The sequence below is a fragment of the Artemia franciscana genome, chromosome 13, assembly GCF_032884065.1.
Source record: "Artemia franciscana chromosome 13, ASM3288406v1, whole genome shotgun sequence".
Lineage (NCBI taxonomy): Eukaryota > Metazoa > Arthropoda > Branchiopoda > Anostraca > Artemiidae > Artemia > Artemia franciscana.
In genome coordinates this window covers 28,354,943-28,373,274 of record NC_088875.1, presented here as the reverse complement: position 1 = coordinate 28,373,274, position 18,332 = coordinate 28,354,943, and the positions used below count along the sequence as shown (strand labels likewise).

General features: G+C 36.1%; 2 protein-coding genes across 15 annotated transcripts in view; one reads left to right on the top strand and one right to left on the bottom strand.

Annotated features, from left to right (window-relative positions):
- Positions 1 to 18,332, top strand: part of LOC136034761 (fibulin-1-like) — a 198,962-nt gene that overhangs the window by 68,165 nt on the left and 112,465 nt on the right. For 12 of the 14 annotated variants that reach the window (XM_065716156.1, XM_065716158.1, XM_065716153.1 and 9 more), the window contains one exon: positions 17,964 to 18,156. The exons of the other annotated variants lie outside the window; for them this stretch is intronic. In XM_065716156.1, coding sequence (XP_065572228.1) covers positions 17,964 to 18,156 — 193 coding nt within the window. The remainder of the gene's footprint in view (positions 1 to 17,963; positions 18,157 to 18,332) is intronic. 14 annotated transcript variants of the gene reach the window in all.
- Positions 1 to 18,332, bottom strand: part of LOC136034764 (uncharacterized) — a 187,837-nt gene that overhangs the window by 72,439 nt on the left and 97,066 nt on the right. The gene's annotated exons all lie outside the window — the stretch shown is intronic.

The window sequence follows — 18,332 nt, the reverse complement described above, 5'->3', positions numbered from 1 at the left end:
ATGAGAGATTCACTGTCAATAAAAAGGTTTCATCCCTATTTTGAACTGTTAACTTGAACTAGATAACTTCGAAGACCACACTGCCTTTCCATGACGAAAGTAAAACAGTTCAAAATAGGGATGAAACCTTTTTATTGACAGTGAATAGATATAAAATTATTTAACTGGATATTTCGAACACATATACAGTGTTCATCATCAGCAGTAAAACTCTGATCAGAGTTTTATGAATAGATATAATTTTATATCTATTCACTGTCAATAAAAAGGTTTCATACCTATTTTGAACTGTTTTACTTTCGAAATTTTTATTTAATTTTGTTTTTGGGATACCAACGTGAAAGCAAATTTCTACCTCGACAAAAATTAAATACACCAAAATTTCCCATTTGTTTTATTGTTTTTTTTTACTGTTTGTTGAAAAAAAAAACCACACATTAAACCAAAATGCAAGAATCCTCTAAATACGGCCTTTGTCTAAACGTGGTTGCGTATAGTATTTTAGATTTGTTTTCTTAACTAGCTTTCTAATCAATAGCCCTTACTCGGGGCTTATACGGCGTTTATTTATTTTAATTGTGAAAGGAAAGAGCGACATAATGTTTGCAGTGATAGTTACTTGCCTAGGCTATGATGTCATTTTCTGTCACAGATGAGCCACTTATTTCTCATGGTCTGTACTTTGAATATCCATACACAATACCTTGTAACAGCACAGTGGATATAACCTCGCCTGGAAATCGTCGGGTTTGAGGTTCAATCCCGGCTGTTGCAAGGAAGCTAAAGAGTAAGGAGTAGTTTGTTTCATAATTTTTTTTTTCAGACAGTTAAACACTCTTTCTCTTAGCTCTACTTTTTTAAATAGTAAAAAACTTTAGCGTAAAGAGCGGGGCGTTGATGAGGAAGCAGCCCCTTTCATGTACGAAGTAATTTCTGTTCGTTTTAAGTTTTAATGCCGCTCCTTACTTTCCGTTAAAAACAAACTTGTTTTTTTTATTTAATAAAGCATAAAAAGGAAGGAAAAATTTAAGACGATGCATTAAACCTACGTTCCTTCCTAACTAAAGCCTTAGGGTAGTGATATGAGCTCTCCAGCTTAATTTCTGATCAACAATGACTCCAACATACCGAGTTGTTTGCACTCGGTTTATTTTTATTACTCGACCTCCAAATGTGACTTCAACCTCTTGTAACGCTGGCACTCCAGTAGAAGTTCTTAAAAAAAACATAAAAAGAGACTTTGAAGTGTTGCCAACCAATTTGTTACAATGGAACCAGTGAAGCATCTTTCTCAGTGATAATTTAAGATTTGATTTTAGAGATTGATGATCTATGTCGCAGGTAGAGCTGGCTGTATCATCAGCAAACAGTAAACTGAGATCCATATCAGTCCTATGGCAGGTTAGGCTTAGAGGGAGATCGTTTACATAGATAAAAAATAACAGTGGTCCAAGTGTGGACCTCTGAGGAACCCCCACAGCATTAGACAGGTTTTCCTCACCTGAAATGTAGCCATTTGCATCCAATATTTGTTTTCTGTCCTTGAGGTAAGATTCAATTAGGAAACTCGCTTGTCCTCCTCTAACACCGCAATTATATAGCTTAGATGGTGGAATTTTATGATAAATAGTGTCAAAACCTTTTTTTATGTCAACAAATATTGTTGCAGGTAGCAGACCATTATCCATGGCATCATTAAAAACTGGGTTAGCTTTAATATTGCATGTTCTGTAGAGTATGAAGACCTGAATCCAAATTGAATTGGGCTGAAAGAAATCGTTTTCTTCAAAAAACTGTACAACCTGTTATATATACACTTTTCAATAATTTTACTAAAAGCGGACAAAATGGAAATAGATCGATAATGGGATGGATCTTGCTTGTTTCCTCCTTTATGTAGGGGAATAACTCGAGCAGTTTCCATCACTTCAGGGAAAGATCCGTGTTTGAAGCATAGATTGACCAGATGAACCAGCACTTGAGCATAGCATCCAATGGTTTGTTTCAATAGATAAGTAGATGAGCAATCAGTTCATTCAAAATGTCCGTTCTTCATGATTTTTACCAGATTCTTAAGTTCCATTTTAGTTACGGGAGAGAGAAATATGGAAGAATCGACGGGATGTGGTAGAAAGTTGCAAAATCCAGATTCCACATCCAAGCAATCATTCAAATTACTGTTTACGGTGGCCTCTCCAATTCTAGTAAAGTACTGAATCATTTCCTCAGCTACCTTTTGCTTACCATTCACTGTTGATCCATCCAATGCATTCATTGTTTCGGGCAGCCCTTGACTTTTGCTTTTGTTAAGACACTTGTTAATTATTGTCCAGGTCTTTTTGGAGATCCTTCAGCTTCGAGAAATAGTTTCTCAAAATGAATCTTCTTCGCCCATCTTATCAGTCTTTTAAGAAGGTTTTTTATAAGATTTGAATGTAGTTTCATTATTTGATGTGGGAGAATTTATGTATTCAGCGTAAAGTCGATTTTTTTCCTCAATACTCTTAAGCAAGCCTCCGGTACTAATTACACCTTTTCTTCACAAGAGGGCAAGTTTCATTTAAAGCATTATGAAATGTTTCAGTAAACGACCTAGATACAAATTCAGCGTCATCTTACTCCAAGCATTGCGACTATCAGTAAAAAGTAACTTGGCATTTAATGGCTTAACCGAACCTTGACCCATCCTTCTAGATTTTTTCATTTGACCCTTTTCACTGGAGTACCGGAGAAACTCACTCATAAGTTATTGAATTTAATATTTGACTCACCTCATTAGCTATGGATCGGAGGACCGGAGCTATGGCATCTTGACAAGTTGTAGAACTGTTTAGTTCAAATCTTCTCACTTACACAATATCAGCATCAGATACTCCAGATATTCCCACTTTATTGCGAATCACACCCCCAATTACAGACTTTAAGTCACTACTTGGAGGCTCTTTGATGCTGTTGAAAAGAAGACTGTCTAGCCTTAAGCCCTGATCGTACATATCTAGTTTCTGCTCTGCATTCTTAACTCTCTCCTCAAGAAATGTTCTTCGATTTCTTAGGAATTTTAGCTCGTTACTGAGGGCTAGGAATTTCGGTTCAAACTCAACAATCAATACAATCAATGTTGAATAAACTTCACTGATGATAGTTGAACTCTGAGCTTTTATGGCATTCAAAGTGTCACTGGATAGAGACTGCTTACCAGCAGCAGTAGCCACTAGTTTTTCATCCAGCTTCTCGTCTATTTTTTAGCAAGATTTTACGCCACACTTTGGATTTCCTGTTCTGTGGCGGAAATGCGATTAATAATAGCCGACGATCTCGCTACAGTTTGTTGCCCAGGAATTGGAATTTGAGTTTTTAGCTTCTCTTTGCAAAGTTCTATATAAATGTTCGGTTGATGAATAAAATCCTCAAATGCTCCATTTACACCCTTGCTAGTAGATTTCATAGCTTCAGCCTTATTTGCCTCAAACTGCATAAGCTGTGACTCGAGAACAAACTGGATGTCATGTGACCCGTAGCAAAAAACCAGATATTCAAAGGCTTTTGACTTTGAGTTCGCAGTCTTTGGATCCAAAACCTCATTAATACGAACTGGCCAATCGGGGAATCCTCGAAACTTTGCTAGAGCCAGATCATGAATACAGAATTTAGCCATTATCTGTAGCTCAAATTTATCAAAAGTAATTTACAACAGTTGCCAAAAAACTCGTACCTGTTAATGGGGCAGGCCCACGTCAGCAGGGGCAATCACCGTTTGACAGGAGGCCCAGTGAAACGCAGGACCTGCTAGTTGATTTCTTCACCGTATTCTTAAAAATATCCAAATATCCGAGCATCCAAAATACTCGTGCCAATAATCACACGTCATTAATTATCAGAGCTAGCGAAACGCGACTGCATTGAATGAATGCTAGATGCGAATTCACTAGAGCAAAGTTTTTTCGACACTAAATGACCATCTCAAAATTTTCATCAAATATATTTCGGAAAAATGTGAGGCTTGGGGGGAGATATCCATCCTTTGATCACTTTGAATCTTAAAAAAGGCTTTAGAGCTTCTTATTACTAATGCAATAAGCCCTTTCCGAAGTTTATGCCCTCACCCTTTCTATAAATACCTTATTACCCCCAGAGCATAACTTACAACCCTTGCCCTTAAAGCTCTGGGGGAGGGTTTCATCCTCAAAGACATAATTTCAATACCTTTCAATTACGTTGAACAAAATGGGTAATCTAAAAATTTGACATGGATGGGTCTGGGGATATGATGGGCGTGGGAGGGGGTTTGATTGCCCTCCAATATTTTTTAGTCTTAAAAAGGACACTAGCCCTTTCAATATCCAATGAAATGAGCTCTTTTTGAAGTTTCTAAGACAAACATTCAATAGCCCTCCCCCAGACCCTTCAGGGAAAGGCTTGTAGGTCATGTCCTGGGGGTATATAAGGTATATATAGAATGGGTAGTCGTATAAACTTCGGAGGGGGCTTATGGGATTAGTAATCAGACGCTCTAGTGCCTTGTTTAAGATTAGAGTGATTGGATTGTGGATACCCCCTTCCCATACCTTGTATTTTCCCGGAATGCAGTTGATAGAAATTTTGAGACGGTCATTTGTTGTCGTAAAAACTTCGAAAAGAGCTCATTCGATTAGGAATTGGAAGGGCTAGTGCCCTTTTTAATAGTTGATGCTTATTGGAGGGCAACTAACCCCTCCTGCCGCTGCCACCATTTCTCCAAACACATCCAATTAAAATTATGAGATAACCATTTTGTTCAACGTATTTGAAAGGTCCAGAAATTATGTCTTTAAGGATGACAAACCCCCAAAACCCTTGGGACAAGTGTTATAAGTTATGCCTGGGGTATAAGGTATATATAGAAAGGGTGACCGTGTAATATTTGGAGGGGGCTTATTAGATTGGCGATGAGAAGTTCTATCGCCCTTTTTAAGATTAAGATTGATCGGAAGGTGGACCCCCTCCCCCCACCACACTGAACTTTACTGTTTGAAAATTGAATTTCAAATAAGTGCAAAATTTTGATTGGAGAACCTTAGAAAAACTTATGAAATGCCAAATATGTTTTAATAAAGAATATTTTTATATTCTTTAATATTTTCAGTATTTTTAATAAAGAATCAAAAATGTATACAGACGGCTGCTTATATATTGTTTTGTGGTTTCAAGCATGGTATTTCTTGATTGTTTTCCAGTCTTTGCAGCTTTTGTTTGTGAATTTATCATGGGGGAAAAAATTTCGATGAAGGGAGCGCAGGATATTCTAGCATTATTTTAAAAAAAGCAATGAAAAAATAAATATGAAAAAGTTTTTTCAGCTGAAAGTAAGGAGCAGAATTAAAACTTAAAACCAACAGAAATTATTACGCATTTGATGGGCTCGCCTCCTCCTAATACCTCGCTCTTTACGCTAAAGTATTTTTAGTAATTTCAACTATTTATTCTAAGGCTTTTGTGATTTAGTGGTCATTCTTAAGAAATTGGGACAAAATTTAAGCTTTAGTGTAAAGAGCGAGGTACTGACGAGGGGGTGAACCCCCTCATATACGTAATAAAAACATGAGTATACAGAAGTTCGTTAAGTAAGCCAATTTATAGGTTACGCATATCTTTTACTAATAAAAACATTCGTAAAAAATTAAAACTTCTAGTTGCCTTTCTAAGTAACCAAAAAATCGGAGGGCAACTAGGCCTCCTCCCCCGCTACTTTTTTCTCAAAATTATTCGATCAAAACTATGAGAAAGCCATTTAACCAAAAAAAATAAATGTGCAAATTTCGTTTTAATTATTTATCTGCGGATAGCCAAAATCAAAACATTCATTGATTCAAAAACGTTCAGAAATTAAACAAAAAAAAGTTTTTATAACGGAAAGTAAGGAGCGACATTAAAACTTGAAACGAACATAAATTAATTCGTATGTGAAAGGTGCTGCTTCCTCATCAACGCCCCGCACTTTACGCTAAAGTTTTTACTGTTTTAAAAAGTAGAGCTAAGAGTAAGAGTCAAACTTTAGCGTAAAGAGCAGGGCGTTGATGAGGAAGCAGCCCCTTTCACATACGAAGTAATTTCTGTTCGTTTCAAGTTTCAATGTCGCTCCTTACTTTCCATTAAAAAAACTTGTTTTTTTTACATTTAATATTTGGAAGAGAAGAAGTTAATCCTGAACACATCAAGGAAAGTGGTGACGGTATTTGGTTGTAAAGCCATGGAAAGTGAAGATGTGAATTTTTCCTTTAAAGGGGAAACTATACCAGTGAAAAACGAATGTTTATCTTGGGGTAAAGTTTACTAGTAATGGGAAATTCAGCGGGCATCTGGATCTAGCGAATGCAAGGGGGAGGTATATTAGCGATGAAATAGCAAGGAGTAGTCTTAGACAGGTTAGAGTACATATTAGAATACATGAGAGGATTTAGACAAGTAAGATAGTACCGGCGATGCATTATGGAGTAGAGGTCTGGGGCTATCAGAAAGGTCCAAAACTTGAGGTGGTTATGGTGAGACATTATAAGAGGATGTTGGGACTAGGGGATTCGTTTAGTAATTTGGTAATCCAGGGGGATTTAGGGTTAGCATCGCTGCGATCTATGAGGCTAGTGACCATGGTGAGATATTGGATTAGGATACTGGGTATGCAGAGATTTACGGTAGCAAAGGCAGCATACCTAGAGGCGTTGAGACAGAAAAGTAAAGTAGGGTGGCCGGCGGAGATTAAGGATATCTTAGATAAGTGTGGATTAGGGGAATGGTGGAATGAAGGAAAGGAGGTTATGGGTATGGAGGAAATAGTAACAAGGGAGGTACAAGAGAGGTATCCAAGGGGGCACGAGTTCAATCCCAGTTGTGATCAGTTATTTAGTTTGGGACGGGGGTCAGTGGCGTGACTCTGTAAGCTCAGCCAGAGTCGACCCAGCTTTAAACGGGTACCTGGAGAAATCTGGGGAGGTAAGCAGGAAGGGTGTGTGAAACCACAAGATGGTTGACCCCCAGCCCCCCATTGCACTGCCTGGCTGAAGGCCATGAAATGGAGATCAATACCGCCGGTTTGGACCTTAAGGGTCTAGTGCCGTCTTACTTAGTTATTTTTTTTTTTACTTTTTTGCTTAGGCCTACTTACTTTTTTTTACTTTTTTTTACTTACTTTCACTTTTTTTTTCTTTTTTTTTTTTTACAAGAGAGGTTGAAGAACCAAGAAAGCCAGCTATGGTGGGCAAATCTGAATTGTTCAGAGTCGTTAAAGTCTTATAGACAGATAAAGGGTAGTTCGGGGAAGGTTGTATTTTGGAAGGTTGGGCTAAGTAGAGAGGATTTGAAGGCTTATTCGGATTGGAGAAGAAATGGATTTTTATTGGTGAGAAAAGAGAGTATCAAGGGAGAAAAGGGGAGAAAGTAGAACCTATTGCTTGTCCTATGTTTGGATCTCAGGATGAAAGTTTGATACATTTTTTGAGTGAATGTGTCGAATTGAATGAATGGAGGCAAGAGATGTATGGCAAAGAAAAATTGAATGAGATATGGATGGTAGATAGAATGAAAGACACAAATTTCCTGAATATTAAAAGGATAGCAAGGTTTGTCAGGATTGCAGCTTCACATCGTAAGCATTTTCTTTAAATAGTAATAATTTATTTTAGTTAATTTGTTGTTTGTTTTTGTTATGTAAATTGCCTATGGCCCACAGGCTTTTTCTGGAATAAATTATTGTTATTATTGTTATTATATTATATATCCAGGATCTTCCCTCTGGTAAAAAATTCAAAGTTCCAGTTATTTGTAGCAAAGGTTATAGCATAAAACCTCTACAGCAGGGTTCTCTGGTATGCTCAATCTAATGGAGCGATTTTCAGTTTATTATTGTGGATTTTTATTGTGTATTATTATCTAAATTTAATTATTTAATTCAATTATTATTTTAATCTCAATTTATTATTTTATATTTTATTGAGGCCTTCTTACACTCAAGTGTACCTGCAGAAAGGTAGTTCCTGCTTTTAACATTTCCTTTGAGATTATGTAGTGGCAGACACAGTAATCACTTTAAAAGTGCAATATATGCCATTTTGGTTAAAAATGAATTATGCATGATTCATGGGTAGAATCGGCACGAGGAATTGAATGGTGCAGTCAGACTAATCCTATTTTATACCGTTAAGAAGACAAAATGAGACATAACCCTCTAAGTGGCATATGTCTCTTTTTTATCAGGTCTTGCTGCAGCTCAGAATGACAAAAGAGGATTATCTTGTGGAGCTATAACATGGGGGACCTGGCACTTGTCCTCTGTTTTAGTTAAGAAAAAGGAGACATACGCCATAAATTGGAATAATTTTGAATTCACTCGGAATGCTTGAATTTAATTTATATCGCTGAAGAGCATAAAAAATTGGTTTAGAACAAGTTTTCTCTATCCCCTTTAGCCTCATCCTTCTGGGCAACCATGGCCGACAAGCTTTTTTCCGTTTTTGGCTCTCATGAAAATTTACAAAAATGCCATGTACCGGATTTTTAATTATCACAGCCGAAACTTGGTTGAACATAGTTTCTTTTGATTTAATTCAACGTCCACAATAATATGCATTGGAAGCTTCAACGTACCCCCCTTTTTTCCTGGGATATTGCACATACACCCTTTTGAGAATCTGGATAAGTGTTATAAATTTTGATTTAGCTTTATTCCCTCTTTAGCTTCCCTGAAATCGAAACTTAATGCCTTATTTTGTTCCTGAGTCATTGTATCTTGCTTCTTTGACAACCTGGATGTGCTTGAACCTTTTTGGAGAAAATTACCTTTCAAAGAAAAAAGATTAACCTTGGTTTTATAGATGGGTATCATCTGGTATATGCTGGTATATGTCCCACTGGGTAATATTTTTTTCTGTTTCACTATATAACAGATAACAGCCATCTACAAAATCAAGAGTTACTTTTTTTTGAATATTTTATAACAATATGGACACACAGCATGACCAGATAATTGGGATTTCACTAGGTACCACAAGCTCTAAATTGTACTGATTAAAAAGAATTGAAAAGAAAATCTAAAGGTGAAATATTTTTTGGGGAGGGAGGCAGAATTCTAGATAGCACCCCCTTTTACTCCGTTGTGTATTAGTATAGTGTGTAGTATGCTCCGTCAGGTGAGTTGCGGCGAGGATTTTGCGGGCTGTATCAAGACGGCTGGTGGGTGGCATGCGGCCGGCGAGTTTCCGACCCGTGATCTAGGGAATTAAGTCAAAACTTTCAGGGTGTGTTAAGGGGGAGGCTGAACTAACCGAAAGCTACTAAGGGCAACCTACTACGGCTACAACTGGTACAACCGCCACTACAACTGTGACTACTACTAAGAGCATGCTACTACGACTATTACTACTACTATTGCTATTACTACTTCAACTATAACTACTGCTACCAAAACTGATGCTACGACTACTACTAGTTACTACTAATACTAGTGAAACTAAAGTTGTTACAGTGGAACTATCAGAGAATGTTGATGAGGATGTTGAAATAAATTGAAATACATTATGATGATACAGATTTATTAAAGGACATGACAATTATATCCCAAAAACCGTTTGGATTGCTAAGATGGAGCTTTCAGTGCATTTTGAGAGGGGTTTTGAACCAACAAAAGGTATGTATTTTGAACCAACCAAAAGGTGTGTATTGGTATGGTATGTGATATGGTCCGTCAGGTAACTTATGGCGAGGATCTTGCTGACTGCACCAAGAAGCCTGGTGGGTGGCATGCGGCCCGTAAGTTTCTGACCCATGGTGTAGGGTATAAATTTAAAACTTTCAGAGTATGTTAAGGGGGATGCTGAGCTAAGCAAAAACCACTAAGGGCAAGCTACTGCTACTACATCTGCAACTGCGACTGCTACTAAGAGCATGCTACTACGACTGTTACTACTACTATTGCTATTAGTAGTACTAATGAAACTAAAGTTATTACAGTGAAACTATCAGGGAATGTTAAGGAGTGTGTTGAACTAAATCAAAATACATTTTGTTGATACAGATTATTTAAAGGGCATGACAGTTATATCCCAGAAACCGTTTGTATTACTAAGATGAAGCTTTCAGTACATGTTGAGGGGGATTTTGAACCAACCAAAATGGTACTGAGTAAATCAAATTTTTTTATTTTGATCTGGGTTGCCAAGATGGCCAGGCAGGAAATCTTAGAACTGGAATAGGGTATAAAGTAAAACTTTTACGGTAGGTTTATGTTATTTTATAACTATATCAATAGGCATTTTACACATGCTGATTGTCAATAAAACGTCTCAGGAATATTTCAAGAACTAATGAGCGTATTTAAGAGGAGCAGGTCTGAAGCCTTCTAAGGACCAGAACATAATTTGCATTTTACTGAAAACAAAAACCACATTTTGAATATTTTCTCTTTTTTTTAGTTTATTAAATCATATTTTTAAGACTTTCAAAAATGAATATCAATATATAAATTTAACAGTCAATCCCCATTCGTCTGTTGTTCAGTAATCTTGGTTATGATAGTGTTTTTTTTCAATATTACGAGAAATTGAAAAAAGAAAAGCTTTTTTAACTGAAAGTAAGGAGCAACATTAAAACTTGAAACGAACAGAAAATACTACGTACATGAGAGTGGTTGCCCCCTCCTCAAGACCTCGCCCTTCACGTTAAAGTTTTTCAGCACTTTAAAAGGAAGTTACTTATTATTCTAATTAAACGACCCTTGTGTTTCAGGAGTTGTTTTAAAAGAATTGTGACAAATTTATACTTTAAAATTATATGTTTTATACTTTAAACTATATGAAAACTTTTTACTATTATATATGTTATGTTTATACTTTCTACTAAAATCTATACTTTAGATGTTACTTTGCTACATTTGTAGAAAAGCCAAGCTTTACTACGGGTTGAAACTTCTACACACCAATTTACTTATACACACATCGATCAAAGTTACGTTTTTTGCTGTTATTGTCCAGTTGTTACTTTACAACACGGAGCGTCTTCTTCAGCTTTCCAAAATCTGGCAATAAAAAAAATTTATGTCAGAAGCTCCATTAATTGCAGCTTATACGGGAAGATTTGATGCACTTTATTTAAAGCTTGAAACTTTTGGACAACTTGAGAAATAAGAACGATGCGGACAAACAAACGTGAGCGATGTATGAAGAGCAACAGTTCCAGCATTTTATCTCTAAACATTTCAAGATTGACGTTCAGCTTGAAATATAGGTTACTAAACTATTTTATTTCTGCGTGAGCGGTCCTTCTCATAATTCTGTTTCTTATGGACCTTTATGTTCTACTATTGATTTGTTTGATTTGTCAACAAGTGACGCCTAAGTAACTTCTATCGATGGATCTAAGACGATCCATCGACTTTTTTTTCTGTTTTGATTTTGAGTAGAAGTGTGACAAATAAATCGAAAGTGGGGGGGGGGTTAAGATTTTAGCTGTAAATGTTCCCAGATGTGGCAATAAAAAGAAATTAATATCAAAAGCTCCACTTTTTGCAACTCATAGGCAAAAATGTCAATCATCCTTTTAGATCTTGAAACTCCAACACACATTGATAAATCAAAACGATGCGGACAAACGAACGAGAGCAATATATAAAACGTAAGAATAAACGTTTACTGTAAATATTTCAAGATAAACGTTTATCTTGAAAAATAGTTTACTAAATATTTTTTCTTTTGTTCCTGCTTTAGCTATTCTTCTCATTATTCTGTTTTCTTATGGACCTTTATGTTCGTTTATTAATTTGTTTGATTTGTTGACCGTTGGATAAGTAATGCTTAAGTAACTTCTGGAGCTACACTTCTGACCCGACATATCAAATTTTCTTTCTATTTCGGATTTTCTATATATATATATATATATATATATATATATATATATATATATATATATATATATATATATATATATATATATATATATATATATATATATATATATATATATATATATATATATATATATATATATATATATATATATATATATATATTAGAATTTCAATGTTTTACAGTGCTAATTTTGATTTTATCCCAATTGAGGTTGCTATATTATCAGTATATTTAAAACACACTTAATGAGGAATTTTAAATTTTATAAACGGAATGTTACGGCTCTGAAGTGCGACAAATATTCCGGAATAAGTTAATTTTTTTCCGTTTTTGCTTTTTCATCAATTCATAAATCGTTAGCTAAATGAAATGAATCCTGCATTGATTACAGTGGGTTTTGGTAAATTTTCATAAAAAGAGTTCGTGTTACAGCATAGTGACTTTTCTGTGATTTATTGCCACAATTATTATTCTTTCTCCAGAAGTTGAAATACTTGGGAATGCAAACTCTATGATAATATCGGTATATTTTAAACACTCTTAATGAGGAGTTGAAAATTGAGTATCACTCGTCTTGTAATTTTTGGTCTGTTTTAGTTGAATCGCTTTTAATTTTTATTTTTAGAGGCAAATTTTTATTTAGATAACTTCGAAGACCACACTGCCTTTCCATGACGGAAGTAAAACAGTTCAAAATAGGGATGAAACCTTTTTATTGACAGTGAATAGATATAAAATTATTTAACTGGATATTTCGAACACATATACAGTGTTCATCATCAGCAGTAAAACTCTGATCAGAGTTTTATGAATAGATATAATTTTATATCTATTCACTGTCAATAAAAAGGTTTCATCCCTATTTTGAACTGTTTTACTTTCGAAATTTTTATTTAATTTTGTTTTTGGGATACCAACGTGAAAGCAAATTTCTACCTCGACAAAAATTAAATGCACCAAAATTTCCCATTTGTTTTATTGTTTTTTTTTTACTGTTGGTTGAATAAAAAAAAACACAAATTAAACCAAAATGCAAGAATCCTCTAAATACGGCCTTTGTCTAAATGTGGATGCGTATAGTATTTTAGATTTGTTTTCTTAACTAGATTTCTAATCAATAGCCCTTACTCGGGGCTTATACGGCGTTTATTTATTTTAATTGTGAAAGGAAAGAGCGACATAATGTTTGCAGTGATAGTTACTTGCCTAGGCTATGATGTCATTTTCTGTCACAGACGAGCCACTTATTTCTCATGGTCTGTACTTTGAACATCCATACACAATACCTTGTAACAGCACAGTGGATATAACCTCGCCTGGAAATCGTCAGGTTTGAGGTTCAATCCCGGCTGTTGCAAGGAAGCCAGATTCAATACTTTAAATCATAATTTTTTTTTTATTTCAGACAGTTAGACACTCTTTCTCTTAGCTCTACTTTTTTAAATAGTAAAAAACTTTAGCGTAAAGAGCGGGGCGTTGATGAGGAAGCAGCCCCTTTCATATACGAAGTAATTTCTGTTCGTTTTAAGTTTTAAAGCCGCTCCTTACTTTCCGTTAAAAAAAAATGTTTTTTTTTTATTTAATAAAGCATAAAAGGAAGGAAAAATCTAAGACGATGCATTAAACCTACGTTCCATCCTAACTTAAGCCTTAGGGTAGTGATATGAGCTTTCCAGCTTAAATTCTGATCAACAATGACTCCAACATACCAAGCTGTTTGCACTCGATTTATTTTTATTACTCGACCTCCAAATGTGACTTCAACCTCTTGTAACGCTGGTACTGCAGTAGAAGTTCTTAAAAAAACCCATAAAAAGAGTCTTTGAAGTGTTGCCAACCAATTTGTTACAATGGAACCAGTGAAGCATCTTTCTCAGTGATAATTTAAGATTTGATTTTAGAGATTGATGATCTATGTCGCAGGTAGAGCTGGCTGTATCATCAGCAAACAGTAAACTGAGATCCATATCAGTCCTATGGCAGGTTCGGCTTAGAGGGAGATCGTTTGCATAGATAAAAAATAACAGTGGTCCAAGTATGGACCTCTGAGGAACGAACCCCCACGGCATTAGACAGGTTTTCCTCATCTGAAATGTAGCCATTTGCATCCAATATTTGTTTTCTGTCCTTGAGGTAAGATTCAATTAGGAAACTCGCTTGTCCTCCTCTAACATCGCAATTATGTAGCTTAGATGGTAGAATTTTATGATAAATAGTGTCAAAAGCTTTTTTTTATGTCAACAAATATTGTTGCAGGTAGCAGACCATTATCCATGGCATCATTCAAAAACTGGGTTAGCTTTAATATTGCATGTTCTGTAGAGTATGAAGACCTGAATCCAAATTGAAATGGGCTGAAAAAATTTGTTTTCTTCAAAAAACTGTACAACCTGTTATATATACACTTTTCAATAACTTTACTAAAAGCGGACAAAATGGAAATAGATCGATAATTGGATAGATCTTGCTTGTTTCCTCCTTTATGTAGGGGAATAACTCGAGCAGTTTCCATCACTTCAGGGAAAGATCCGTGTTTGAAGCATAGATTGACCAGATGAACCAGCACTTGAGCATAGCATCCAATGGTTTGTTTCAATAGATAAGTAGATGAGCAATCAGTTCATTCAAAATGTCCGTTCTTCATGATTTTTACCAGATTCTTAAGTTCCATTTTAGTTACGGGAGAGAGAAATATGGAAGAATCGACGGGATGTGGTAGAAAGTTGCAAAATCCAGATTCCACATCCAAGCAATCATTCAAATTACTGTTTACGGTGGCCTCTCCAATTCTAGTAAAGTACTGAATCATATCCTCAGCTACCATTTGCTTACCATTCACTGTTGATCCAGCCAATACATTTATTGTTTCGGGCAGCCCTTGACTTTTGCTTTTGTTAAGACACTCGTTAATTATTGTCCAGGTCTTTTTGGAGATCCTTCAGCTTCGAGAAATAGTTTCTCAAAATGAATCTTCTTCGCCCATCTCATCAGTCTTTTAAGAAGGTTTTCTATAAGATTTGAATGTAGTTTCATTATTTGATGTGGGAGAATTTATGTATTCAGCGTAAAGTCGATTTTTTTCCTCAATACTCTTAAGCAAGCCTCCTGTTATCCATGGCTTTACGGGCACCTGGTACTAATTGCACCTTTTCTTCACAAGAGGGCAAGTTTCATTTAAAGCATTATGAAATGTTTCAGTAAACGACCTAGATACAAATTCAGCGTCATCTTACTCCAAGCATTGCGACTATCAGTAAAAAGTAACTTGGCATTTAATGGCTTAACCGAACCTTGACCCATCCTTCTAGATTTTTTCATTTGACCCTTTTCACTGGAGTACCAGAGAAACTCGCTCATAAGTTATTGAATTTAATATTTTACTCACCTCAGTAGCTATGGATCGGAGGACCGGAGCTATGGCATCTTGACGAGTTGTAGAACTGTTTAGTTCAAATCTTCTCACTTCCACAATATCAGCATCAGATACTCCAGATATTTCCATTTTATTGCGAATCACACCCCCAATTACAGACTTTAAGTAACTACTTGGAGGCTGTTTGATGCTGTTGAAAAGAAGACTGTCTAGCCTTAAGTCCTGATCCTACATATCTAGTTTCTGCTCTGCATTCTTATCTCTCTCCTCAAGAAATATTTTTTGATTTCTTAGGAATTTTAGCTCGTTACTGAGGGCTAGGAATTTCGGTTCAAACTCAACAATCAATGCTGAATAAACTTCACTGACGATAGTTGAACTCTGAGCTTTTATGGCATTCAAAGTATCACTGGATAGAGACTGCCTACCAGCAGCAGTAGCCACTATTATTTCATCCAGCTTCTCGTCTATTTTTTAGCAAGATTTTACGCCACACTTTGGATTTCCTGTTCTGTGGCGGAAATGCGATCAATAATAGCCGACGATCTCGCTATAGTTTGTTGCCCAGGAATTGGAATTTGAGTTTTTAGCTTCTCTTTGCAAAGTTCTATATAAATGTTCGGTTGATGAATAAAATCCTCAAATGCTCTATTTACACCCTTGCTAGTAGATTTCATAGCTTCAGCCTTATTTGCCTCAAACTGCATAAGCTGTGACTCGAGAACAAACTGGGTGTCATGTGACCCGTAGCAAAAAACCAGATATTTAAAGACTTTTGACTTTGAGTTCGCAGTCTTTGGATCCAAAACCTCATTAATACGAACTGGCCGATCGGGGAATCCTCGAAACTTTGCTATAGCCAGATCATGAATACTGAATTTAGCCATTATGTGTAGCTCAAATTTATAAAAAGTAATTTACAACAGTTGCCAAAAAAATCGTACCTGTCAATGGGGCAGGCCCACGTCAGCAGGGGCAATCACCGTTTGACAGGAGGCCCAGTGAAACGCAGGACCTGCTAGTTGATTTCTTCACCGTATTCTTAAAAATATCCAAATATCTGAGCATCCAAAATACTCGTGCCAATAATCACACGTCACTAATTATCAGAGCTAGCGAAATGCGACTGCATTGAATGAATGCTAGATGCGAATTCGCTAGAGCGAAGTTTTTTCGACACTAAATGGCCATCTCAAAAATTTTATCAAATACATTTCGGAAAAATGTGAGGCTTGGGGGGAGGTATCCATCCTTTGATTACTTTGAATCTTAAAAAAGGCATTAGAGCTTCTTATTACCAATCCGATAAGCCCTTTCCGAAGTTTATGCTCTCACCCTTTCTATATATACCTTATTACCCCCAGAGCATAACTTACAACCCTTGCCCTGAAAGCTCTGGGGGAGGGTTTCATCCTCAAAGACATCATTGCAATACCTTTCAATTACTTTGAACAAAATGGGTAATCTGAAAATTTGGCTTGGATGGGGTCTGGGGATATGATGGGCGTGGGAGGGGGTTTGATTACCCTCCAATATTTTTTGAGTCTTAAAAAGGACACTAGCCCTTTCAATATCCAATGAAATGAGCTCTTTTTGAAGTTTCTAAGACAAACATTCAATAGCCCTCCCCCAGACCCTTCAGGGAAAGGCTTGTAGGTCATGTCCTGGGGGTATATAAGGTATATATAGAATGGGTAGTCATATAAACTTCGGAGGGGGCTTATGGGATTAGTAATCAGACGCTCTAGTACCCTGTTTAAGATTAGAGTGATTGGATTGTGGATAGCCCCTTCCCGTACCTTGTATTTTCCCGGAATGCAGTTGATAGAAATTTTGAGACGGTCATTTGTTGTCGTAGAAACTTCGAAAAGAGCTCATTCAATTAGGAATTGAAAGGGCTAGTGTCCTTTTTAATAGTTGATGCTTATTGGAGGGCAACAAACCCCTCCTACCACTGCCACCATTTCCCCAAACACATCCAATTAAAATTATGAGACAACCATTTTGTTCAACGTACTTGAAAGGTCCAGAAATTATGCCTTTAAGGATGACAAACCCCCACAACCCTCGGAACGAGTGTTATAATTTATGCCTGGGGTATAAGGTATATATAGAAAGGGTGACCGTGTAATATTTGGAGGGGGCTCATTAGATTGGTGATGAGAAGTTCTAGCGCCCTTTTTAAGATTAAGAGTGATCGGAAGGTGGACCCCCTCCCCCCACCACACCGTACTTTACTGTTTGAAAATTGAATTTCAAAGAAGTGTAAATTTTGATTGGAGAACCTTAGAAAAACTTACGGAATGCCAAATATGTTTTAATAAAGAATATTTTTATATTCTTTAATATTTAAAATAAATAATCAAAAATGTATACAGATGGCCACGGAAAATTTCGAGGCTGCCCATACACCCTCTCTCCCTAAGACGGCTGCTTATATATTGTATTGTGGTTTCAAGCATGGTATTTCTTGATTGTTTTCCAGTGTTTGCAGCTTTTGACTGGGTTACTTTTCCAATAAAACTTTATTGCAAAATGCTTATATGTTTTTCAATGGAAATCCACACATCAAACATTTTAAGGAGTTGTCTCTTCAAGTTGCTCTCTATGTCCCCCTACAAAGAGGTTTGTCGGTATCAACTTATGATATAAAAATTTAGTATTGTAAAAATAAATGTATCATAACAGAAGTAATTTGTAACCCCATTTGATGTTAATAGATATCGATGAATGTAAGGAAGCTGAAAGTGTAGGTTCTAACTTATGCGGACCAGAGAAGATATGCGTCAATAATGATGGGAGTTTTACCTGTGATGTTCACTGCAATCCAGGATTTCAACCAGATAATGAGAAAAGTGACTCGTGTAAAGATATTGATGAATGTCTCAGAAACCCCTGTAATATAAATGAAAGGTAATGTGTTTTCTAATATCTGCTGGGACTAACACATATTTTGAAATTCAACAAAACTTCCGCCTATGTCTCTCTTCCTTGTCCTTTCTGTTTTTTCTGTCTCTGTATTTATTTATCTATTTGGCTTTCTGTTTGTTTGTATGTATGGCTGTCTCCCTATTTGTTTCTTTCTCTGT